At 38.9% G+C, this 27,990-nt stretch overlaps 1 protein-coding gene across 1 annotated transcript; it reads left to right on the top strand.

Moving 5' to 3' along the window:
- The first annotated feature begins 2,522 nt into the window (after positions 1–2,522).
- On the top strand, positions 2,523–5,426 carry LOC145119956 (uncharacterized). The gene has a single exon (XM_079055733.1). It carries the CDS (start codon positions 2,776–2,778, stop codon positions 5,191–5,193), a length of 2,418 nt encoding a protein of 805 aa, XP_078911859.1. The 5' UTR covers positions 2,523–2,775; the 3' UTR covers positions 5,194–5,426.
- The last annotated feature ends 22,564 nt before the right edge of the window (positions 5,427–27,990 follow it).

Here is a 27,990-nt window from a genome sequence, read left to right on the forward strand (position 1 = left end):
TCCATGTTTTACAACAAACTATTATACATTCTTGCACAAAAAAAAGACTAAATTACAATATCCCCCGAAGTTTGTTACTTTTTAATTATAAATATGGTCTAATAGGTTTGCTATTTATTTATTGCATTATAAAACATAATTTCATTACTTTTCAATCCTATTCTCATTACTGTTCTTATTCATTAAATTTAGAAAAATTGATCACTACTGAAGGTTTTGCAATACAAAATCAAAGATGTTACATGCGATATAAGGGTGGCAACGGGAGGTGGTGGGTGGGGATATGATGTTGTTGAGGTTGAGCATGGTGTTAAATATACAGATTAGGGTATTGGATCTTCATCTTTTTTGGCATATTCATTTTCTAGTTGACTTTTAGGTTTAGAAGTCTCTAATGTTAATGCATCACAAAAATTATTTGTTGGTGATAAAGCTATCCATCCATGAAAAAAAAGAAACATTCAATATTTAAACTAAAATGAAAGACGTTTATACATGTGCAATTATATAACCTTAGAAACAAAGTCCCACATTCGTAGTTGTACTCTCGAGTTCCACATTTTTTTAGATGAACCTTCCAATCAGATTGACAAATAAAATTGTTCAAAATAACCTTGCCACAAACACACATATATACAATCACATGCACACCAATTCACTGGTTGCTTCAAAATAACCAGTATACCCCTCCCCCTCCCTAACAACAATCATATATAGATACATTCACATGCATCTACACACACTCACATTACATTTAGCCTAATCAGGGGATAAATGAAAGAAATATCAATGTACTTTCCTTTGTTTTTCTACTACTTCATTCCAATCGAATTACCCATTCCATTAATTCAACAGTTCCATTAGGGAAACATTAAATGCATTTAAATTAGTTTAATGGTCCATATTTCTTCAAAATTCTCCTTCTTATTTGATCCTACACACACACACACACACATATATATATATATATATATATATATATATATATATATATATATATATATATATATATATAGACCATTACATGCAACCATTGGAAGAAAAAAAGGAAAGAGAAAAAAAAAGGAAAGAGAAAAAAAGGAGAAAGAGTACAAAGGTGTTGTTTGTTTTTTCCAAGCGAAAACATCTGAAGTTTGCAGATCACATCTGCAACAAAAGAGGTTGACCAAACGGTTGCAGTCTGTAATAAGAAGTTTGTTTGTTATTTAACGTCTACAAGTTGTTGCAATAAACTTAATTAATAATACAATAGTTAAAAATAATTCTAAATCATTTTTTTTAGTTTAATCATATGTAAATCAAATATAAAGATCGTTGTGATAATATGATTTTTATAGATGTTTATATAAAATAATTAAACATAATATTTGCTAAATATAAATAAATAAAATTTGTTAATTTAGCAAACAACATATTCATTTTGTTAATTTTTTAAAGACGATGGTTATTTTTCCGATTAGCTTCAATAAATTTGGTAATTTTAGTGATTAAATTTATAATTTATTAATATTTGGTTATAGACAACGTGACAAAAAAAATATTTATATGAAACTTACCAATTGATTTTAAAATTATGTAAAATATACTCAAATTATTTATAATATCATTTATAATATTATTAAATTATAAACATATTGAAAAAAATTAAAACAAATCTATGTTGAATAATATAATTTAAAGTAAGGTGAAAATGGTTTGAAGAGGAGTATCCAGTGTTACATGCAAGTGTTACATGCAGCACACACGTTGCTCCTACTCTGTGTGGCAAACCAAATACCTAGGATGTGGTTTTTTCGGTATCATGAAAGGTCCACCTTATCATCACCGTACAATGTGTTGCTCCTACTCTGACCAACCTAAGAGTATATAAACATTGAATTTAAACAAACTTATTGAAATAAATATTCTTAAAATAAGGCATTTTTTCTATAAAATTAAAGTTAAGAGACATAAAGTATCATAGAAATGACCTTCTCAAAAAGAGATATGGTATATTTTTCTTTTTAATTTTAATTTTTTTAAATACATATATAAATGCTATTTCGTTCATTAAAATAAATAAAATAGTTAACCTATATCATTTACACTAATAAAAATATTTCATCAAATAATCAAACAAAATAGAAGAAACGTTTTTTAATAAAATAAAGGTGATATTAGCATGTAATAGTTATGGATTGTTAAAAAAATACTAATATTTGATAATTAACCTATAATTCTTACTCCTCTACTATTTATCAGCAGTTATATAATGATATTTGAAACGTTAATTCTATCATAAAGACTTTTTAATAGTTACTTGATCAATAATTATATGGTATACTTGATTATAATACAAAACACATTTAAACTATGAACCAAAAGAAACATACTTTTTATGAATAATTCTAAAACAAATAAATAGATATAATATAATGTAATGGAAAATTATGGAGTATTTAAGTTTAGAGATACCCCACAGGCAACAGTAACCATTCTTTATTAAAAATGTGTCCCAACACCCCCTATTTGACATCCCCTCATTCGCCCACATACCACCTCTCACTCCCCCAAATTTTAACATCCATTTCAGCTGAAAACGACCCACCTGTAGACCGTCGGAGCTACACCTCCGCCACCAACGACCACCTCCAGTTCTTGCCCTTCATGAGAAAAATGTTATGGGGAACAAAAGGTTCGATCTTTCAAGAATACCCCTCCTTACAAGATTCAGTTTCTACAAAGACCCACATAAAATAAGTCATCTTTTAGAAGATATTTGAAGGTTTTGCTGTGATGATGGCGGCGGAGACTACCATAGCCACCACTCAACCACCACCGGAGTTAACCGATGAGATGACGGTGAAGAAGGTTCATAAAAGGTATGAAGGATTAATGATGGTACGGACAAAAGCAATTAAGGGTAAAGGAGCTTGGTATTGGGCTCATCTGGAGCCTGTATTGGTTCATAATCCTGATTCGGGTTTACCAAAAGCCGTCAAGCTCCGGTGCTCCTTATGCGCCGCCGTGTTCTCCGCCTCAAATCCATCAAGAACGGCGTCGGAGCATCTCAAGAGAGGAACTTGTCGGAATTATAACCCTGACACTAATCCAAGACCGATTTCATCCATCTCACCTATCGGAATCGCCACTTTGTCTTCCCCAACCTCGTCGTCTTCGCCTCATCTACAGCAAAACCACCGCAAACGTAACTCTTCCGGCAAGCGTAGTGGCCACGATGACGGTAGCAATGGTGCTAACACCAGCTCCGCCACCCCTTCTCCAACTTACTCGGCTGCTCCTGTTGCGATGATTGAACCGGCTCGATTTCCTGGCGACGTATCCTATCCGAACCGGAATGGTTCCGTACCAGCATTGCCGACGGCGACTGTGGTGAATGCAAGCGGCGGTGGATTGTATTCTCAGCAGCAGCATGTGATGTTATCAGGCGGGAAGGAGGATCTGGATGCTCTGGCGATGTTTGAAGATAGTGTGAAAAGGCTCAAGAGCCCGAAATCATTACCATATCAAACTTTAACAAAGTCCCAAATCGATTCATCACTCGAATTATTAGCAGATTGGGTGTATGAAAATTGTGGGTCAGTTCCATTTTCAAGTTTGGAGCACCCAAAATTCAATAGTTTCTTGAACCAAATCGGATTACCAGCGGTGACCCGTAGTGACTTCGCCGGAGAACGACTCGATTCCAAGTACAAAGAGGCAAAACGAGAATCCGAAACTCGAATTCGCGAAGCCATGTTCTTCCAAATCTCATCAGATGGGTGGAAATCAAATAGTAATAATCATCATCCAGGTGAATTCGCAAATTTGGTGAATTTATCTGTTAATTTGCCAAATGGGACTGGTGTTTTTAGACGAGCTGTTTTCACAAGTGGTTACGTTTTCCCAAAGTATGCTGAAGATGTTTTAATGGAAACAATTAGTGAAATTTGTGGGAACATTTCGCAACGATGTGTAGGGATTGTTTCTGATAAATTCAAGTCTACAGCGTTAAGAAATCTCGAAAACCAACATCATTGGATGATCAATCTCTGTTGCCAATTTCAAGGAGTTTATGGTTTGATTAAAGATCTTAACAAAGAACTCCCATTGTTCAATATTGTCACCGATAATTGTTTCAAAATAGCAAACTTCATGAACACCAATTCTAAAGTCAAGAACTCTTTCCTCAAGTATCAGTTGCAAGAATACAGTCGTGCATGGTTGTTGCGAGTACCCATTTGTGGAAGTGACGTAAGATATGCGTTTGCATTCGAACCTGTGTTTAATATGATTGAAGATATATTAATCTCAGCAAGAGCATTACAATTGGTTTTGCTTGATGAAGGGTATAAGATAGTTTCAATGGAGGATCAAGTTGGTAGGGAGGTCGAAGAGATGATGAGGGATTCTCAATTTTGGAAAGAATTAGAGGCAGTTCATTCATTAGTGAAATTAATCAAAGCAATGGCTGAAGAAATCGAGAAAGAAAAGCCACGAATTGGGCAGTGTTTGCCACTCTGGGAAGAGCTTAGATCGAAAATCAAGAACTGGTGTGTGGAGTTTCAGATCAATGAAGCGCATGTAGACGAGGTGTTCGATAAAAGGTTTAAGAGAAACTATCACCCTGCTTGGGCAGCTGCATTCATACTTGATCCGTTTTATCTGATAAGAGACACAAGTGGGAAATACTTGCCCCCTTTTAAATACTTAACTTCTGAACAAGAAAAAGATGTTGATAAGCTTATAACAAGACTTGTTTCAAGAGAAGAAGCTCATATTGCTTTAATGGAGCTTATGAAATGGAGAACAGAAGGACTTGATCCTGTATATGCACAAGCAGTGCAGTTGAAACAAAGAGACCCAATTACGGGTAAAATGAGAATAGCTAATCCACAAAGTAGCAGGTTAGTTTGGGAAACTTATTTAACTGGATTCAAATCTTTAAGAAAAGTTGCAGTGAGGTTGATCTTTTTACATGCCACCTCATGTGGGTTCAAATGGAATTGGTCATTTTCAAAGAGGACTCAATCAAGAAACTCAATTGAAAAAGCTCAGAAGTTGATTTTTATTGCTGCTAATTCAAAGATTGAGAAAAGGGGTTTTGCTGATGATGTTGATGATGATGATGATAAAGATTCAGAGTTCTTTGAGGTGGCAAATGGTGATGATGATGTGCTCAATCAAGTTTTGTTTGATGCATCTTCATTATAAAAATGCAATCTTTTCTTGCTTCTTTTGGTTGTTTTTTTGATTTTACTACCTTTGATTGTTATAGAAAAAGGGTAATTTTTTGGGTTGTTTATTTAGTTCTGAGGTTAAAATGGGTATTTTGTTGAAAGATTGTTGCTTGATGAATAGAAAAGAAACAGGATCAAGTCAAGAAGTGTAGTGATGTTCTTAACAATATTGATAATTGGAGAAGAGATTTCCCAAATTCTCCCTCATCGTTTGAGCTATTTACCAGATTGATTTAATTTTGAAACTATAAACATTTTGTAAATTTCACTCTTATGCACATTGTTTAGTCTCCTCTGTTTAACAAGGGTATCATTGTTTGGGTTATTTCTATTGAAAGATATGTGATGGTGTCATTTTTTCACACGTGGAGAGCATCTCCAATACAAGTTTTTTTTTTTTTTCTTTGTATTGGAGAGCATAATTTTTTTTGGTTTTCTTTATTGACTAGTCAATATACTTATACATTTTGTACACCTAACCGATTCTTATTTATTCTTATTTTATTTTATCCCCTTAATTATATTTTAGTTCATTGCACCATCCTCATCGCATAACCTTATTTTTTGCATCAACATTTTGTAAAATGGACAATTTCTGAGTATATGATTGATATTTATGTATATATAGTGTACAAATATGAGAAAGTAGACATAGACCCCCGAACTCTATACATATAAAAATATATATAGATACAAAATAGACACACATAGGCATGGTTGGCACCTACGTGTCTCACCATGTGGTTTATACATGGGCTTGGCCCCTGGTGAAAAACTAATATGTCTCTCTTTAAGGGACATGATATCTATCTGACCTTACGACTATCTTTGACAAAGTATAATTGTTATTTAGGGTTCTTAGAGTACAATGTAAGGTATTTAGTTCGTTCATACTTAGAGTTTTGATCTTAAACCCTAGGACACTACCTTAGCACCGTAATTGCACTCATGCGTAGATGGGAACTAGACCGGTTCTGCCTTTCATGGAGTTCGTCCTTACATCGAAATGAGTGCACATCAATGTTAATGTTTACATTAATATACTTGGGTCATTCTATATTGCTCATATGGTCCTTTAGTTGATCTAATATTGGTTAACTGTTTTAATGTTGTTATTTTATAATTATTCATTTTGTGATTGTCATGAAGTGAAACCCAACAATTTTATCACAGCCTCCCAACTATATAATAATTACATATCATACTATATTATAAAGGAAGCATTTTTCCTTTCATCACATTCATTTGAAACTTCCATTCATTTTTCTTTTCACCACATTTATTTGAAACTCTCATGACTTTTCAATTTCTTTCTAATAATAATTATAAGTTGGTTAACAAGGTTAAATAAATATCAAGCCTAAAGTGTAATCATATATAAACTAAATTTCAATATTAAAATATTATATTTACTTCTACTTATAAAGTTATATTTTTTAACTTTTAACATATTATACTTAATTTATTAGTTTTAATATATTATTGGATGTAAACTATTATCATTTTAAAGATACTATTTTGGAACAATTTGTATAAAATACTAAAATTATTAATTTGAATATAACATTATAGGGTCAACGTAAATATAAAATTTAGTTTAACTTAAATTACCCAAAGAATATTTTGTAAATAGTTAAAAATGATTAATTGTAGTGTCTTTCTAATAATGATTATAAGTTGGTTAATAAGGTTAAAAACATATCAAACCTAAAATATAATCATAAATATACTATATTTCAATTTTAAAATAATATTTTTACTTTTACTTATAAAGTTATGTCTTTAACTTTTAACATATTATACTTAATTTATTAGATTTAATATGTTGTTTTATATAAACCATTATCAATTTAAAACTACAACTTTTGAACAATTTGGATAAAATACTTAAATTGTTAATTTAAATATAACATTACATTGTCAACTTAAATATAATTTTCAGTTTCACTTAAAAAACCAAAGAATATTTTGTAAGTAGCTAAAAGTGATAAATTGTAGTTATAAATGCAAAACTAAATTGTAATATCAATTTAACTAAAATATTTCCTAAAGATATTTTTATAATCGTTAAAAGTTTTCAAATAAGCAGCTTAAAATAACTTAAAATAACAATAATTAAAAATAACTCTATATAAATGATTATATTGTTACCTTTAAAATCAAAAAAATAATATTTGATGTTTTAAATAATTATAATGATAGAAATTAAAACATTAAGCAAATAAATTTTAAAAAATTAATTAACAATAACAACAACTATAAATAACATTAAACCATATATTATATTTAATTTTATTCATGTGTAACTCCCGGGTAGAAGTCATTCAAACGATTGACATTATGCAGTTATAATAGATTTATATATTATCATATAATTCAAAATAATCAATATATTATATCAATTTAGTATATGAATTGTTATATCAAATTTAACAACAATGTTATTGCTATATTAAAAAAAAACATATATTTTTAAAAACTTCAACTATATAGGTGTTTCTGCGCAACGCGCGGGCATTCGCCTAGTTAATTTGAAAAAGATCTCATGTCAAAGGATATAGATTCAATTCATTTTCAAGATACACCTAATAACGTTGATCCATGAAATGACATTTTGAGGTTGTGTAAACCCAACATTCACCATCTGTAAATACATATGAAGTTGACTCTTTGTAAGATGGGTATTCATCCTTATGAATATTATCAATATTGACATCAATTTTCATTCATGACCACTCGCAATTCATAACAAATAATCATTCATGGATTAAACATGTTAATAATATCGTTGATGAAAATATCGTATCAAGAATATATTAATTCATAATTTAAACATCACTAATTACTTGATGTTCAAATATCTAAATATTGAAATATTAACAATGTAAACGAGCTACTAGCATAACAAAGTCTAAGACATGTAATGTTGGGGGAATATTAGTAGGGTCATGGTGGAGAACCGGATTCCTAATGGATCTTGTAAGGTCACTTTCTGAACTGATATTTTCAACCTTTGTCCGGGTTACAAAAAATCCAGTCTACGGTAATCGAAAAGGACACTCACGAATTCGGGCACAGAAACGTAAGCCAAATTGCTAGAGAGTTCTGAGTTTGTTCTAAAAGGAAGGAGAGTTGAGAAAAGTTTTTCTCTTGACGGCTCAATAGAGGTGTTGCATTTATACTTTGACATATTAAGGTTTCCATCTTCTAAATTAATTAAACAAATCACAAACTAATGACATAATCAATAGTTTCCAAAACTGACGAGATTTTTCAATCTTACTATAACTACCCACTAGAATTCAGATTTTCCACTATTAAACTAATTCAAATTTCCGAAGACCTTTTAAAGCGCTGCCCCTCGACCCTGCCCACTGACCGGTCAGCAGGGTTACCGCCAGGGGCTCTGCCCCTTGGACCCTGCTAGGGGCATTGCCCCTAGGACCCTGCAATGGGGCGCGTCCCCCGTGACCCCCATCATTATATCGCACCGACTTATAATTAGATCTTATATATGCATGAACTCCGCTTTCACCAAACATCTTTTGTAGAGAAGAGGAACATTCAAAGCAGCGATGCTATGAGATAATTGGGTATCCGGAGTGGTGAGACTTCTAAAAAAGGCCTCGAAAGAAGATAGGCCAAGCAACAACCGCCATCTCCACAAAAGATGAATCAGCTCCCGTTGATGCACATGTTGAAAAAGTGAACGAATATGGTAAGTCTGAAACTAATCATACTATAGATGATAGCTAGATTATTGACACATGAGCGACTGATCATATGACAAATGATCCATGTAAACGCGTATCTATTTGTAATCCTAAACAATCTAAAGTCCTCACAACCAATGGAGGATCTGCACGCGTTACCTGTGAAGGACCAGTACACATATCAGACTCCATGAATCTTGATAACGTTCTTGTTATTCCTTAGTTATCTTCTAATCCATTGTCCATATCACAAAGTACAAAAAATCTGAATTGTTTCACAACCTTTTGGCCTGATGAATGTATGTTCCAGGATATCAAGACCCAGAGGATTCTTGGCTATGGTACTAGAAGAGAAAGTTGTATTATCTCGAAGATCAAAAGCATGGTGAATGTAACGCCTGTTCCAGGTATCATTTAATTTTCAAGTTTTTAGGGTTTTGCACTGGGACTCGGCGAGTTGGGGAGCCTAACTCGATGAGTAGAGATCGATATTGGACGCGGGACTTAGGGTCTACTCGACGAGTTGGAAGGCCTCAACTCGACGAGTAGACACTGTAAAGGAAAACCCTAATTTTCAGGGGTTAGTACCATATTTAAGGAACTTATGGGTCATTTGTGGCCTCCCTCATCGTCCTAATTGTCCAAAGAAAAACCCTAACCGCGCTTTAGTGCCTTCTTGTGTGTGTGAGCTTTGGAGAGTGAATCTTGAGCTTTTTGGAAGGAAACTTGAATATTAAAGAGGTTCAAGTGAGGAGAGGGCTTTAGATCCGACATCTACCTGGTGTTAGCATGCATTTAGAGGTAAAAAGTTGCTACCTTGATCTCTATTTGCTTAGATCTCATTTTATGAAAGTATATGGTCACTTTTGGTGCAAAATGGTGTCATACTCGGATTTGGACTTGTCATGAGGATATGATTCCAGATCTAGACACCTCTAGGTCTTCATGGACATAAAGTTGCTCCCTTTACTTAGTCTAGGCCCTTTTCCATGCCCTAATCATTGTATGAACCCTAGTTTTAGTGTTTTAACCTTTTGGGGCCTTGCATGCACGTAAAGTTTGCAACTTTATGTGGTATTTCAGTATTAAGGGACTGGATCTGTAGTTTGGAGGGTTGGGTTCGACTGGAAGGACTGATTATGTTAAGACAAGGGAAAACTCGACGAGTTGCCCTGGCGACTCGGCGAGTTGGAGCGGGGTTTCCCGTTTTCGGTCTGCAGAGTAAACTCGGCGAGTTAATAAGATAACTCGACGAGTTGGATCGGGTTTTCCTGTTTTCGGTCTGACGAGTGACGCAGTGAGTTGATAAGATAACCCGGCGAGTTGATAAGATAACTCGGCGAGTTGAATAGGGTTTTCCCCGGTTTTCTGAACACTTGAGGAACTCGACGAGTTGCTAGATGCACTTGACGAGTTGGGTCAACATGGACTGTTGACCTTGACTTTGACCATGGTTGACCAAGTTTGACTTTGAGGGTATTTTTGGGATTTCGGGATTTTGACAAACCAGTCACATGATGATTGTAGGCAATTGAGTTGGAGCTGCGCGTTGGGACTTATCTAATCTTATATTATCAGTTCATCATTTTTGAGAGGTGAGTCTCCTCACTATACCAATGGGTTTAAGGCACCAAGGCCGTCCTATTTTATGATATGTTATGCGCTAGGTGGTGTAGTGATATGTGGTATGTTAGTTGGTTATATGATATGTGGTATGTTAGTTGTATATGTGATGTTTGCAGGAAAGACCATGGGGGAGCCCATGACGCTTGGATGTAAGACCATGTGGGGGAGACTATGACTTTTCAGGTAAAGACCATGGGGGGAGCCCATGACACTTGGATGTCAGACCATGTGGGGGAGCCCATGGATTTCCAACTAAAGACCATGGGGGAGCCCATGACACTTAGGTGTAAGACCATGTGGGGGAGCCCATGACATCCTGGAGTAAGACCCTGGGAGGAGCCCACGACATCCATATATGTTGTATGCATGGCTTATGTGGTTTATGTAGCTTTTATAGCTAATGTGGTATATGTGATTGTGTGGATTGTGTGGGGTATGCTCTGGGGAACTCACTAAGCATTAGCTTACAGTTTGTTGATTTATTTCAGGTACTTCTGAGCCTAAGGGAAAGGGCAAGGCTTGATGGCGCGACATGCACACTCTCAGACGTTTTATGGGACACTCTGATATTTGAAATAAAAATGTTGATGTTATGAATTTGAAAACAATTATTCTTGAGATTTTGTGGTTTATTGGAAATGTTTTGGTTATTTAAAAATGAAAATTTTTCTTTGAAAAATTGGGTTGTTACAAGTTGGTATTAGAGCCTTGGTTTGAGGGATTCGGGCACACTCTCGGGTGTGTCAGGACCTAAACTAAGGAAATGGTAAAATTATTTTCAAAAATCAAAAGTTAACAACTTTTAAAATGGAAAAAAAAGAGTGCAATGCGCGTGATCGGCCGAGCTCAAGTAAGTGATTCCCCAATATGATTAGCCATGTTTACTGATATTTGGATTATGATAGTTGGATGGATTTTGCTATGTGTATGATTTTAAAATTGTATACGGTTAGGAGCTTATAGCCTTAGAATGATTGATTTGGCTTTATTTCCTGTTCCTTGTCTGGTTGTGGTCCTAGGGTAGAATCTATTATTCGAAAGTCTATTTGATATTGTTCTGTGTATAATTTGATGGTTTTATACAAACAATCCTATGTGTACATGCAACCCTAATTGGATCTATGTTTTCACTATAAGACATACAACTTTATGAACACATAAGAAACCCTAGCATGCTCCTACTATTTTCGAAAATCATATAGAAGAGTAGAACACATACCTTTGTTGTTATATTGCAATAACAACTAGTTTCCTTGATCTCTTAGACTCTTGAAAGCAAGCACCACAAATGTAGTGCCTCTAATGGCTCACAAACACCAAGAAGCAAGAAGGCAATTATGAGAGAGGAGGGAGGATGCTAATTTTCGGCCCTAGGGTTTCTCTTGGAAGCAAGTGGCCGAAAATTGAAGGCTAGGGTCTCTATTTATACTGTAGGCTGCTAGGGTTTCAGTCTAAACCCTAATGGACAGCTTAGCCACCAAGCAGCCCAAGGAACCTTCTGGAATAAGGCCTTGGACGAAAATATGATGATCCTTCATCATAATTTCGTTTCCCCTTAGCCCATTAGGTTTCTCAGCCCAAAACTCAACTATCATACATTTGACAGTTTAAGCCCCTTTATTTAATTAATCTCTTTTAGTCACCAAATTAATTCTTAATTAATTTATGACTAATACTAATTAAAAAAATATGATTTCTCCTTTAATATATTATTCTTATAATATATTAATAAACCATAATATCCTCTCTCTCTCTCTCTCTCCTTAAATTACCTTATCAAGTTGCTTTGGTGAAGGCAACCCAAAAGGACCATGCACACTCGGGTCAAGTACATACCAAATATAGTTACGGACTTAGACACTAATCCAATATAATTTGCATGCATAATGCAACCTGTTATGATTGATTTGGGATCTGATTTGATGGGATTGAGCAAATATTATAATAGCCTAGGATTTAAGTTATGCAGTAGCCCGTGAGATATGTTTTGTTCTGGGACGAATTAGGGTTATCAGGTAGAGCTTTTGGGAAGGTACAAGTGGGTGTGGAAGGTAGTATTGGGCCCGTACTACTAAAAGCACAAGACATGTACCCAAACTAATGTTAGACCTGGAAGCTCTAAGGAGAACTGGTATGAGAAGACCCCCTTTCAGACATTTTGATCATTATGTCTTGTGGTATTTCAGATCAGAATGGTGGTGCCACGACTGGGAGCAGGGGCATCAGGACCAGGATCAGGATCAAGATCCGGATCTGGGTCGGGCGACAGTACAACGCCCATTGATGAGAGGTTGCGCGAGATTATTGCAGCCGAGGTTACGAAGGGCATCCTTGACGCTAACCCAGTGATTTTTGGGACGGTCAACGAAGGGATGATGGAGATCGTGGAGGAGCGGCTCAAGTCGTTCAGAGTCGAGACTGTTGCGGGTCAGATCGGGGCCCGAACTCCCTCGTTCTGGGAGTTCAAGGCGTGCGGGGCGCCGGAGTTTTTTGGGGTCAGGGACTCCATCGTTAGCCGACGTTGGGTGGCAGACATGGAGAACGCCCAACGCACGATTTCTTGCCCTGATGCGGCGAAGGTAGGATTTGCTTAGTGTATGCTGAGGGATCGAGCCCGAGACTGGTGGGGAGAGGTAACCAGCCATGTGGGGGCAGCTGGTGTGGCTGAGATGACATGTGCAGAGTTTGTCAGACGCTTTGATTTTGAGTTTTCACCACCTACCGAGGTGTAACGGTTAGTGAGGGAGTTCCAGGAGCTCCAGCAGACCACCGAGACTGTAGTGGAGATCACCGCCAAGTTTCGGGAACGAGGAATGCTGATCCCACAGTATGCTACAAACGAGGACATGAGGAGGACGAGGTATCATTCCATGCTAAGGGATGATATTCGAGAGTTTGTGAGCTTTACAGGGTGCAAAACCCTGAATGAGATGGTGGAGAAGGCCCGTGAGCGGGAGATGGAGTTGGACTTCTGCACCAAGCGGAAGACAGAGCAGACACAGACAGCAGTAGGTCAGGCTAAAAAGCCTAAGACCTCGGATTCATCCAGTAGGGGCCAGCAGGGCCGTGTCCGGTGTGCCAAGTGCGGTAAACCGCACAGTGGGGCTTGTCGAGCAGCGGGCTCGGATTGTTACGCGTGTGGCCAGTCGGGCCACATAAGCAGGGATTGCCCCAAGAAGGGCTTGATTTTTTCTACTGCAACCAGACCGGCCACAAATGGGTCGATTGTCTGAGGTTGCAGGGAGGAGGAGGATCAGTGGCAGCGCCTACGCCCGCCACAATGAGGATCACTGATGGCCACCCTGCTAAGGCGGATGCTCCAGCGGTGAAGAGCCGCACATTTAAGTTGACTACCGAGGAGGCTTGGGCAGTGCCAGACGTCATGGGTGGGACCTTTTTGGTCAATGGTATGTCGGCTCACGTTCTATTCGATTTTGGTGCTACCCGATCGTTTATATCTCTTGCGCTTAGCAAGAAGTTCTGGGATGCGTCGGGGACATTGGATTCCCCGATTGAGGTTGAGATTGCGGACAACCGCACTGTGAGTGCTGCGAGGGTGTATCGGGACTGTGTCCTGAATGTGCTTGGGGAGAGGTTTCGTGTTGATCTAGTCCCGATACCGTTGCGAGGGCTGAAGGTGATCGTCGGGATGGACTGGTTGGGAGCCAATGGGGCCATGATCGATTGCGAGCGCTAGCTGGTGAGGATTCGAACCCCAAGTGGGGGAGAACTGGTTATTCATGGAGAGAGGGCCTCGCAGGGGCCAACCCTCTATTCAGCTGCGAGGGCTAGGAGACTTCTTCTGCAGGGTTGTTCGGGATTTTTGGCATACATCTCGGATACGAGGGTTGAGACCTCGACGGATTTGGGCAGTGTACCGATTGTACAGGAGTTTCGGGATGTCTTTCCCGAGGAGTTACCTGGAGTGCCTCCGGAGAGGCAGGTGGATTTTAGCATTGATTTGGTGTTAGGTGCCGCTCCAATAGCCAAGACACCGTACCAGCTAGCTCTGCCTGAGATGCAGGAGCTATCTATGCAGCTTCAGGAGCTGCTAGACCGAGGGTTTATCCGTCCGTGCAGTTCCCCATGGGGAGCATCGATCCTGTTCGTGAAAAAGAAGGACGGGTCACACAGGATGTGTATTGATTATCGAGAGCTGAAAAAGCTAACGGTGAAAAACCGTTATCCGCTTCCGAGGATCGATGATTTGTTCGATCAACTGTAGGGTGCGTCTTGGTTTTCTAAGATTGATCTTCGGTCGGGGTACCATCAGATGAGGATTCGGGATGAGGATATACCGAAGACAGCTTTCAGGACTCGGTATGAGCACTATGAGTTTGTGGTGATGCCATTCGGGCTCACCAATGCCCCAATAACGTTCATGGATCTCATGAACAGGGTGTGTAGGCCGATGTTGGATTGGTCAGTGATCATGTTTATCGATGACATTTTGGTATATTCTAAGACCAAGGAGCAGCGCGAGTAACATCCGAGGGAGGTATTAGAGACACTGAGGACGGAAAGACTTTATGCCAAGTTCTCAAAGTGTGATTTCTGGTTAAGAGAGGTGCAGTTTTTGGGGCACATCATCAACCAAGAGGGTATTTTGGTTGATCCAGCCAAGATTGAGGTAGTGATCCGGTGGGAAGTGCCGAAGAATGCATCAGAGATACGTAGCTTCTTGGGTCTAGAAGGGTACTATCGGAGATTCATCTAGGATTTCTCCAAGATTTCGGTGCCTTTGATCCGCTTGACCAAGAAGAATGTGACATTTCGATGGGGCCCGGATCAACAGTTGGCTTTCGAAACCTTGAGACTGAGGTTATATGAGGCCCCGATTTTAGCACTACCCGATGGGTTGGATGATTTGGTGGTATACTGCGATGCATCTATCACGGGGTTAGGCGTTGTACTGATGCAGAGAGGGCATGTGATCACGTACGCCTCGAGTAAGTTGAAGCCTTACGAGGCGAACTACCCCACTTACGACCTGGAATTTGGGGCAGTGGTGTTTGCCCTTAAGATTTGGAGGCACTATTTGTATGGAGTTCGGTGCACCATCTTCACTGATCACAAAAGTTTGAAGTATTTGATGGATCAGCAGAACTTGAACATGCGGCAGAGGAGGTGGTTGGATGTACTGAAGGATTATGATTGCGAGATCTTGTACCATCCAGGGAAGGCCAATATGGTGGCCGATGCTTTGAGCCGCAAAACAGCAAGTGCACCGATCAGGAACGTTTATTTGAGGATGACGGTGATCTCTCCATTATTGAATATGATCAAGCAAGCTCAGGTGGAGGGTGTGAAGAAAGAGAATTGGAAGAGAGAGCGGATTCAGGGTCAATTTCCCTTGTTTGTTCGGGATAGTCGAGGTCTTCTGACACAGTGTGGCCGGGTGTGGGTACCGGTAACTGGAGGTGTGAGGTAGAAGATCCTGGAGGAGGCATACAAATCTAAGTTCTCTATTCACCTGGGGGCCACGAAGATGTATAGAGATCTGAGGTTGAGTTACTGGTGGCCCTGCATGAAGCGGTAGATTGCGTGGTTCGTGGAGCGGTGCTTGACCTGCAGGAAGGTCAATGTCGAACATTAGAGGCCTCACGGAAAGGTTCAGCCATTACCCATTCCTATGTGGACATGGGAAGAGATCACCATGGACTTCATCATGAAGTTACCGAGGACAGCGAGGGGTGTGCATGTCATATGGGTTATTGTGGATAGATTGACGAAGAGCGCCCACTTTATTCCGATCTCCGAGAGCATATCCGCTGAGAAGTTAGCAGATATTTATGTGCGAGATGTGGTGGCGAGGCACGGGGTGCCAGTGTCGGTGGTTTCTGACCGGTATGTCCGATTTACATCCAGATTCTGGAGAAAATTCCACGAGGAACTGGGAACTCAGTTACATTTCAGCACGACTTACCACCCCCAAACAGATGGCCAGAGTGAGAGGACGATCCGGACACTGGAGGATATGCTTCGGGCATGTGTATTGGATTTCGGAGGGAGTTGGGATACCTACTGTAATGCCTGTGTTTCTAGGCTAGACATTAATATTGATATGATAGTCTAGGTTAACCTTTGTGACTCATTTTGAAGAAATGAAAAGGAATTATGTGAATATTATGTGTTTTATGTGTTTTATGTTTAATTACTACGAGTTAATTAATTAAGACTAAAAATGCGCGTCAAAAATAAATATTAGATAAAGCCGATATTTATTAAGAAAGTTGTAGTGGTCGTGACAAGGATTACGTATATATAAAGAATGCCGAAATCCGAGTTATAACGAAGAAGTTATGACCTGTCGAAGTTTTGCGACAAACCGACACGGTGTCGAATGTCGTAAAAAGTAAGTTTTTGATAAACTACTTTTTAGCCTTAGTGATCTAAACGAAACTTGTAGTGTTCGTTAAACCGAGAGTAGGTATAAAAAGAACGCCCAAATCTGACTTCGTATGAGGAATTTATGATTTTTCGAAGTTTCAGCTTAGTAGTAGACAGCTAAAAACTCAAATTTTAGATCGAGTGATTTTTAGCCGACACGACATAAACGAGAATCGAAGGTCTCGTAAATAGTAGCACAACGGTAGAAAGTCTGACGAAAACGGACGTCGGATGAAGAAGTTATGAATTTTTAACGGATTTCCTGTCCCGGTCTGTTAAAAATAAAAATATAAAAATTAAAGTCAAAATTAGCCGACGAAGTCTAAACGAAAGTTGTAGAGCATAATTTTGCCTACGCGTGCATATAAATAACGTCAAAAACGGAGCTCGTATGCGAAAGTTATGGATTTTATAAGATTTGGCACGAAAATCGAGAAAAATCCCCAAAGCCGAGGAATTTCGCACACGTGGACTTCGGCCACGTGTCCTCGCTTCGCATCCGACGCGTGTCCGGGAATGGCTAAGTCACCGAAGCCACCTGGCGAGGCGTGTCATGTCCTTCTCGAGTCCGAGGTTCGGTCCAATAGGAGGCTGCCCCGTGTCCGATCTCGGTGTGTCATCAGCAACGTGTCCGAACCGTAGAGCTGTCCGAAGTGGTCCAATCAGAAGCCTCCAGCAGACCCTCGCATGCGCAGCCACGTGCAAGCCTTCCCTGCGAGCCCTCGGATCTGCACCACCTGGAGCCTTCTCAGCCGTTGGATCAGGAGGCTCGCCCCTATAAATAGGAGGGTGCGAGACCTCCCGGGTATATTTTGGAAAATTGTCACTTTTAGCCCCTAAACCCATATTTCTTTCATTTTATCATCCCCCGAAGCCCCGATATCAATTATAACCCCCGGAATACGCCACGAAGTGCCCGAGAAGCCCGAAAAATTTATATTTTCGGTTTCGAAGCCCGACCCTTGCAGAGCCCGGTTTCTCAATAAAACTCTCGGTTTTATTAGAAACGATCGTTTTAGGAAACGAATTGCTGCCCGATTTTCATTAAATCAGGTGAGCGTGTAGTTACTTTCACCTTACACATAGATATGAAGTATTTTATATAAAATACATGCTGTGTGAATATTTATTGTTTGTTTATTTGAGTTGGATGTTGAAGGAGTGATTTATACATGTTTTTAAATAATTTAAACTGTATATGTATTTTTATCTACAAAAATGTTGGGTAAAACATGGGTAGATGAAATAGTGGGTGTGTGATGAAAGGTGAGTTGGATAAATGAGATGATCAATAATATAGATCATAAGTTGAGGGTGGGTGGTGAAAGGAGATCATAAGTTGAGGGTGAGTGGTGAAATATGAGATAAGCCCTTACCCAAACGGTGACCCCCGTCATTCAACAGAGTATGGATGACAACCATGGACTATTCTAGACGGTCTGTGGAACACTAACAGGCTTGCAACCTATAGGTGTGTGAACTATATGTTCATCAGGCGTACTCTAAAAACCCATTGACATGTATGACAGGGGTGAATACTGTCAATAATACTGTCGATAAATGAGAGCTATGGACTTAGCACCTGTTGTATAAACCCTGGCGATGGTGTGACCTTGTGTCTATTCCTTAGGATGAATCCTTAGGAAGGAGTGATAGTTGAATCTTAGGGTAAACCCTTAAGAAATTAATAAGATAATGGGGTTGGGGTAATTTGGTTGATTTATTTATTGTGGGTTGAAAACCCACAATAAATTTATTTATTGTGGGTTGAAAACCCTATATGCTCACCAGGCTTCCAAGCCTGACCCACTCAGCTTTTTATGATTACAGGTAGTGGACCCCGAGCATAGTCGGATGATGATGATGAGTGATTTTGGATTATAGGCCAGTAGTTATAAATAACTGTTGTAAGGCTTATAATGTCTTGTTTATGCTTTTGATCTGTATCGGAACATGACATCCCGAGGTTTTGATATAAAAGGAAATTATATATTTCTTAAAGAAAGATTTTGACAAACTTTTATCATGTTTTGTTTTGGGGACCAATTCCGCAACATCTTTTAAAAAGATTTCTCTGATTTTATTTTAAAAAGCATAAATTAAATCGGTCTTTTCTGGCCGAGAAATTAGGGGATGTCACAGTTGGTATCATAGCATTAGTTTAAGCGAACTAAGAAATTGTAGGATTTCTAGACTTAAACTTAGAATGCTAAGTGATGATTGTGAGATGAGTGTCTACCATAATTTAGACACGAGCACTAGTTTATTTTAGGAAAGATGCCTAAAATGCTTTTATGTGCTAAATGCTATATGTTTGCCATATATGCCATTGATTGTTCGGATCTATGGTCTGTTGCCGACCGGATCTGGAAACCTTATATGTGTAGGATTCTAAACGTATGACTACGATATTAGAACTAACATATAAACGTTTCGGAATAATAACGAAGATTTAACGCCTATCGAAAATAAAGATCTAAATTCACCTACGATTGGTGTATAGATCGAAATCGCGAGTACTCAAAGTGGATTCGGAAACGATAATCCGCAGCCTGAGCCAATCACGATGACTGGGGTGCAGGCAATGGTGCGTACGATGTTGGATGAACAAATGGAAGAAACAAAACGTTTACTTCAACAAAGTAAGGATGAGCTTACTGTGCCAGTACGTCAGGCATCTGTTCTTGAGGCAACTATCAGGGTTGCTAAGTCTATTGAAGAAATGATCAATGACAGGACCGCCAACAAGATTGAAGCTGGCAAGAAGAGGAAATTTGAGGGGTCTTTAAGGCCCAACAAGAGCAACACATTCTCAAACTCTGGCAGAAGAGGAGGTAAAGGAAAATGCTGCGAGAAGTGCAAAAAGAAGCACTTTGGGAAATGTAGCGAAGAGGTGACCTGCTACAAGTGTGGAAAGACTGGGCATTATGCCAACGAGTGTACGATTCCCAAGAGAGTGTGTTACGTATGTAAGGAAGAAGGCCATATTTCTAAGGACTGTCCAAAGAAAAATGAAGTAACAAGGCCAAGTGCACCGCCAATGCCAAGGGAATTTCAGAATATCCTTGACGAAGCAATTAATAATGCTAGGAAGTAGAAATAAAGACTTGATGCCCGAAGATCAAGTTACGAAGTAGTAATGTGAATAGTGACAAGTGGTTTAGCCTATTAGAGGCATAGTATAGGGTAAACTTGAACCTTTGTGTAATCGTTTCAAGGAAATAATATAAACCCTGGTTTTGTCATCTGATGAATGGAATGGTTGGTGTAATTCTTGAAGTTGTCCCATTGTCTGGAATTTCCATCACCAACCAAGTTGAAGTAGAATTGATGATTGAAGATACGTATGGAAGAAGTCCTAGTAGAGTCTAGGAAATTTTTATGATTAATTGGACACATTCGTATGTGTTAAATTGTTTTGTGATTTTAGGACTTGGGGACTGCGAGACAGTTCTTGGGACGAGTATGAGTAGGTGTGAATAGTAGTAGAGATCTATACTACTGGAAGCACAGGACTCACACTTGGATCAGGGAAAGTCACAAGGTTACCAAGGAACTAGTAATTGATTCTGTCTTATTCTAGTCTGTCGTTACCATCATTTCAGTAATGACTAAGAAGATGATTGTTATTCTGACCCTAGGGGTCATATCGAATCGAGTCCGACTAAGATGAGTTTATTATGTGGTTCAGAGAACCAAGTTCAATGTAGCATTTGACTTAAGCCAGAAGATTGAAGTGAAAGATGATCAAAGCGATCAATAGAAGTATCGCACTCATTGTTAAAGAAGTTGGTAGTTAGAAATGATACATGTTGAACTGTGATTGTATCACATTAGAACATGAAGGAAGGTATAGTTTGCTCCGAAATTTGTCCCTAGGAGATCTGAGTCTAAGTAGTGCAATATACAATAAGAGATCATTAGAACATGACCCATCGGTCTGTTACAATAAATGAAGGAAAGTACTTATTCCAAGAAGAAGAAGGAGTCTTCAATAAGGATTTATTTTGTAACTCGAAGGTTACGATTGAAAGTCCTACGGAGATCTGAAGCTTTTTAGGATTTGTCGGATATTACCGAAGGTTTATCCAAGGCTTTTCTTCGATCGCGACTCCATTGACAGCTTTGACCCACAAAGGAGCTGTTTATACTTGGAATGAGAAGCATAAGGAAGTTTTGAGAAGTTAAAGAAGAAGTTGTGTGAAGCACCGATTCTTTCGTTACTTGAAGGAGTTGATGACTTCACAGTTTATAGTGATACATCTGGAGTTGGGTTAGGTTGTGTTCTGACCCAAAGGGATAAAGTGATAGTGTGTGCATCGAGGCAATTGAAAGAGCATGAAAAGAACTACCCCACTCATGATCTGGAGTTGGCAGCGGTAGTATTCACCTTAAATATATGGAGAAGGAATTGAACATGAGGCAACGACGCTGGCTAGAGTTACTCAAGGACTACGACCGTGAGATACTTTACCACCCTGGTAAAGCAAATGTTGTTGCTGATGCTCTCAGTCATAAGGTAAATCTTGAAAAGAAAAGGCCAAGAGCGTTGAGAATTGAAGTTGTCTCGACAGTTGTGGAAAGTATAAAGAAAGCTCAGGAGAAAGCTTTAGAGAGAAATGACCGAAAGGAGGAATGTTTGGGCAAAACGTTGGTGTTTGATACAAACGGTCAAGGACTGAAGGTATTCAAATATAGGATTTGGGTACCTAAGGCGGGAGGAGTAAGAGATCTTCTGATGGAAGAAGCTCACAAAACCATGTACTCGATTCATCCCGGCAGTACGAAAATGTATAGGGATCTAAAACCCTATTACTAGTGGCCGACGATGAAGCTCGATGTTGCAAATATGTGGCCGAGTGTGTAACTTGTGCTAGGGTTAAGGCACAACATCAGAAACCGTATGGGAGTTTAGAACCTTTGCCTATAGCCATGGGCAAATGGGAAGACATCACTATGGATTTTGTGACTAAACTGCCCAGAACAAGGAACGGTCACGACATGATTTAGGTGGTCGTTGATCGCTTCACTAAGAGTGCGCATTTCATAGCAGCCAACGAGAAATGGTCTATGGATAAACTTGCGAATTCTTACGTGAAGGAAATTGTGAGGATTCACGGTGTTCCGTTAACGATTGTATCCGATCGTGACAGCCGTTTTACCTCAAGGTGTTGGAGGAGTCTGTAATAGGAATTGGGTACCAAGTTGTGTTTGAATACAGCTTACCATCCGCAAACCGATGGTCAGAGCGAATAAACGATTCAAACATTGAAGGATATGCTGAGAGCATGTACCCTGGAATTCCAAGGTAACTGGGATGAACATTTACCTTTAGTAGAATTTTTCTAGGGTAATAGTTTCCACTCAAGCATCAAGATGGCACCTTATCACGCTTTGTATGGGGAAAAGTGTTGAATGCCGTCATGTTGGCTGGAAGCTGAGGAAAAGCAGTTTATGGGACTTGAAATAGTCCATTAGACTGCTGAAAAGTTGAAAGTGATTAGGGAAAGGATGTTAGCTGCTCAAAAGAGCTATGCTGACAAGAAAAGACAACCGATATCATTCGAAGTTGGAGATTCGGTTTTACTTAAAGTCTCGTCATGGAAGGGACTTATAAGGTTTGGTAGAAGGGGAAAGTTGAGTCCAAGGTTTATTGGACCATTTAAAAGTTCTTCAGAGGATTGGGAATCAAGCTTACAAGCTAGAATTACCGGAAGAACTAGAGGGTATTCATAATACCTTTCATGTGTGTTATTTGAGGAAGTTCACGGGAGGTGTGCCCGACATAATTCCCATTTCTGAATTAAGGTTGGATGAGAGCAAGAGGTTAATTGGAGAACCTGAGACAATCGTTGACCGTAAGACTAAGAAGTTGTAACGTAAGATGGTCGATTTAGTGCTTGTGCGTTGGAAACATATAAATGGGCCAAATCCCACCTGGGAAACAGAGAGTGACATGGTGAGTCGCTACCCGTAGTTGTTTGTCGATGTGTGATTCCGGGGACGGAATCATCCTAAGGGGGAGAGAATTGTAATGCCCGTGTTTCTAGACTAGGCATTAATATTGATATGATAGTCTAGGTTAACCTTTGTGACTCATTTTGAAGAAATGAAAAGGAATTATGTGAATATTATGTGTTTTATGCTTAATTACTAGGAGTTAATTAATTAAGAATAAAAATGAGCGTCAAAAATAAATATTAGATAAAGCCGATATTTATTAAGAAAGTTGTAGTGGCCGTGACAAGGATTACAGATATATAAAGAATGCCGAAATCCGAGTTATAACGAAGAAGTTATGACCTGTCGAAGTTTCGCGACAAACCGACACGGTGTCGAATGTCGTAAAAAGTAAGTTTTTGATAAACTACTTTTTAGCCTTAGTGATCTAAACGAAACTTGTAGTGTTCGTTAAACCGAGAGTAGGTATAAAAAGAACGCCCAAATTTGACTTTGTATGAGGAATTTATGATTTTTCGAAGTTTCAGCTTAGCAGTAGACAGCTAAAAACTCAAATTTTAGATCGAGTGATTTTTAGCCGACATGACCTAAACGAGAATTAAAGGTCTCGTAAATAGTAGCACAACGGTAGAAAGTTTGACGAAAACGGACGTTGGATGAAAAAGTTACGAATTTTTAACGGATTTCCTGTCCCGGTCTGTTAAAAATAATAATATAAAAATTAAAGTCAAAATTAGCCGACGAAGTCTAAATGAAAGTTGTAGAGCGTAATTTTACCTACGCGTGCATATAAATAACGTCAAAAACGGAGCTCGTATACGAAAGTTATGGATTTTATAAGATTTGACGCGAAAATCGAGAAAAATCCCCAGAACCGAGGAATTTTGCACACGTGGACTTCGGCCACGTGTCCTCGCTTCGCATTCGACGCGTGTCCGGGAATGGCTGAGTCACCGAAGCCACCTGGCGAGGCGTGTCATGTCCTTCTCGAGTCCGAGGTTCGGTCCAATAGGAGGCTGCCCCGTGTCCGATCTCGGTGTGTCATCAGCAACATGTCCGAACCGTAGAGCTGTCCGAAGTGGTCCAATCAGAAGCCTCCAGCAGACCCTCGCATGCGCAGCCACGTGCGAGCCTTCCCTGCGAGCCCTCAGATCTACACCACCTGGAGCCTTCTCAGCCGTTGGATCAGGAGGCTCGCCCCTATAAATAGGAGGGTGCGAGACCTCCCGGGTATATTTTGGAAAATTGTCACTTTTAGCCCCTAAACCCATATTTCTTTCATTTTATCATCCCCCGAAACCCCGGTATCAATTATAACCCCCAGAATACGCCACGAAGTGCCCGAGAAGCCCGAAAAATTTATCTTTTCGGTTTCGAAGCCCGACCCTTGCAGAGCCCGGTTTCTCAATAAAACTTCCGGTTTTATTAGAAACGATCGTTTTAGGAAACGAATTGTTGTCTGATTTTCATTAAATCAGGTGAGTATATAGTTACTTTCACCTTACACATAGATATGAAGTATTTTATATAAAATACATGTTGTGTGAATATTTATTGTTTGTTTATTTGAGTTGGATGTTGAAGGAGTGATTTATACATGTTTTTAAATAATTTAAACTGTATATGTATTTTTATCTACAAAAATGTTGGGTAAAACATGGGTAGATTAAATAGTGGGTGTGTGATGAAATGTGAGTTGGATAAATGAGATGATCAATAATATAGATCATAAGTTGAGGGTGAGTGGTGAAAGGAGATCATAAGTTGAGGGTGAGTGGTGAAATATGAGATAAGCCCTTACCCAAACGGTGACCCCCGTCATTCAACAGAGTATGGATGACAACCATGGACTATTCTAGACGGTCTGTGGAATACTAGCAGGCTTGCAACCTGTAGGTGTGTGAACTATATGTTCATCAGGCGTACTCTAAAAACCCATTGACATGTATGACAGGGGCGAATACTGTCAATAATATTGTCGATAAATGAGAGCTATGGACTTAGCACCTGTTGTATAAACCCTGGCGATGGTGTGACCTTGTGCCTATTCCTTAGGATGAATCCTTAGGAAGGAGTAATAGTTGAATCTTAGGGTAAACCCTTAAGAAATTAATAAGATAATGGGGTTGGGGTAATTTGGTTGATTGATTGATGTTTAAGTACAATAAATTTATTTATTGTGGGTTGAAAACCCTATATGCTCACCAGGCTTCCAAACCTGACCCACTCAGCTTTTTATGATTACAGGTAGTGGACCCCGAGCATAGTCGGATGATGATGATGAGTGATTTTGGATTATAGGCCAGTAGTTATAAATAACTGTTGTAAGGCTTATAATATCTTGTTTATGCTTTTGATCTGTATCGGAACATGACATCCCGAGGTTTTGATATAAATGGAAATTATATATTTCTTAAAGAGAGATTTTGACAAACTTTTATCATGTTTTTTTTGGGGACCAATTCTGCAACATCTTTTAAAATATTTCTCTGATTTTATTTTAAAAAGCATAAATTAAATCGGTCTTTTCTGGCCGAGAAATTAGGGGATGTCACACCTACCTCCCACTAGCAGAGTTTTCATATAATAATAATTATCATGCTAGTATCGACCGACCACCGTTTGATATGTTGTATGGTCGGAGGTGTAGGACCCCTGTTTGATGGGGTAAGGTGGGACACCGAGTCATGGGGAGCACCGAAGTGGTGCTCAAGACTACCGAGTTGATTCAAGAGGTGCGTGATCGGCTACGAGTCGCACATAGCCGTCATAAAAGTTATGTTGACCGACGTTGATTGGATCTCGAGTTTCAGGTGGGAGATTTCGTTTTGTTGAAAGTGTCACCATGGAAGGGTGTCATTAGGTTTCGGAAGAGGGGCAAGCTAGGGCCCCGATATATTGGACCGTTAAGGATTGCTGCTCGGGTGGGCAAGGTGGCCTATCGCTTGGATTTGACGGACGAGCTTAGCCAGATACACAACACCTTCCAAGTATCCCAGCTTCGGAAGTGTGTCACATATGAGGTCGCAGTTGTCTCTCTGGACGACATTCAGGTGGATGAGAGTCTGAACTACATTGAGAGGCCCATTGCGATTCTGGATAGGAAGATCAAGGTCCTTCATAACAAAGAAGTGAAGTTAGTGAAGGTGCAATGGCAGCACCAAAGAGGCTCCGAATGGACATGGGAGCCGGAAGAGGAGATGCGAGATCACTACCCACATTTGTTTGCGTCAGCGGACTTCGAGGACGAAGTCTAGTTTAAGTGGGGGAGATTTGTAACGCCTGTTCTAGGTATCATTTAATTTTAAAGTTTTTAGGGTTTTGCATTGGGACTTGATGAGTTGGGGAGCCCAAATCGACGAGTAGAGATCGATACTAGACGTGGGACTTAGGGTCTACTCGACGAGTTGGAAGGCCCCAACTCGACGAGTAGACACTGTAAAGGAAAACCCTAATTTTCAAGGGTCAGTACCCTATTTAAGGAACTTATGGGTCATTTGTGGCCTCCCTCATTGTCCTAACTGTCCAGAGAAAAACCCTAGCCGCGCTTTAGTGCCTTCTTGTGTGTAGGGGTGGCAATTCGGGCAGTCGTTTCGTGTTTTCACCTAACACGACACGACACAAATTTCTTTTCCATAACCCGAACATGAAACGACACGATATCATGTTTTTTTGTTAACACGAACACGAACCGATTAAAACACGAAAAAACACGACAACACGACAAAAAACATAAAATAATCATTTCATCCATAAGTTCTCGTAAAAAAGTCGGTAAAACACGACAAACACGACTAAAATTAACCCAAAACAACACCACAAACACGACATAAACTAGTACTAAAATGTTTCAAATTCATGACATAAAAAAATCCATTAAAACCTATGCCTCCATCGATTCATGCTTATTGTTCTTCCTCACCTTCGAATTTAACATCTACCTCCACAACATCAATGTCATCGATATCTTCTTCAAGCTCAGCATCCTAGAAGCCAAATAGAAGGAAAAAATCAGAAAGAAAATAGAAGTAGAAAAATAGAACCTTGAAAAGCAGAACAATGGAAAATATGGAAGCAGAAAAATAGAAAAGTTAAAAGCAGAAAAATACCTATGGAGCAACATCTGCAGAAGGTGTGTGTGTTTTACCAAGCTTTGCCTTCTTCATATTAAAAAAGTGAAAAACTGCTGGTTCAGATAGTTCAGATAATAAAAAACAGAACAAAAAGAGGATACAAAGCATAAAAATCTTATTAAAAGGCAAGTGTATACAAGTTCATAAAAACATAAGCATAACTAAATGTGAGAAGTCGAAAAATAGAAGCCAGAAAAGAAAACTAAATATGAGGAATAAAAAACTAATTTTTATTAAAAGTAAGTGGATACAAGTTCATACAAATCTGATTAAAAGGCAAGAGCATACAACTTCATTAAAGCATTTGCATATATGAAAAAAAAAACAAATTTTGAAGTAGTAAAAGAGATGCCATTTTTTTCTATAAAGCATAGTAGCATACATATCTTGTAATCGATTTAAGAGGAAAGAACATACAAGTTCATAAATACATAAACTGATAAAAAAGAACTAAGAAAGTGAGAAGCTGGAATTCAGATGCCAATGATGAATAAAAACGTCACAACAATGAATAAGAATATACAGACAATAAACACATAAACAGATCTTGTATTCAATTTCAGAAAATTATCAATAAAAAATAACATGAACTAGTTTCTATAATCAATTTCTTGAAAATTAGAGCATATATATCAACAACAAGGAAAGGGAACGATAAGCAACAACAGACAGCTACAATCAATTTCTATAAACGATTTCTTGAATATCAGAGCATACAGTCAATGATGAAGGGCAATAACAACAAAAATTAGGGGTTAATAAAACAAAAACTTACCAATGGTTAACGATAAACAAGTGCAGATTACCAACAACGAATTTTTAGCAACAAGATTTTGTGGCGATGAACAAGGAAAACAAGCGCTTCTTACTTCTTAGGGATCGATTCTTTTTATACAACTGTGAGGAGAAATTAACTTGAGCAGAGCAACTAAAAATGGGGAACAAACA

This window comes from Lactuca virosa, chromosome 6 (genome assembly GCF_052849685.1).
Source record: "Lactuca virosa cultivar CGN04683 chromosome 6, Lactuca_virosa_CGN04683_v6, whole genome shotgun sequence".
NCBI lineage: Eukaryota > Viridiplantae > Streptophyta > Magnoliopsida > Asterales > Asteraceae > Lactuca > Lactuca virosa.

What these genes read in the sequence shown, in the direction of transcription:
- LOC145119956 (XM_079055733.1), top strand. Translation starts at nt 2,776, where the DNA reads ATGATGGCGGCGGAGACTACCATAGCCACCACTCAACCACCACCGGAG.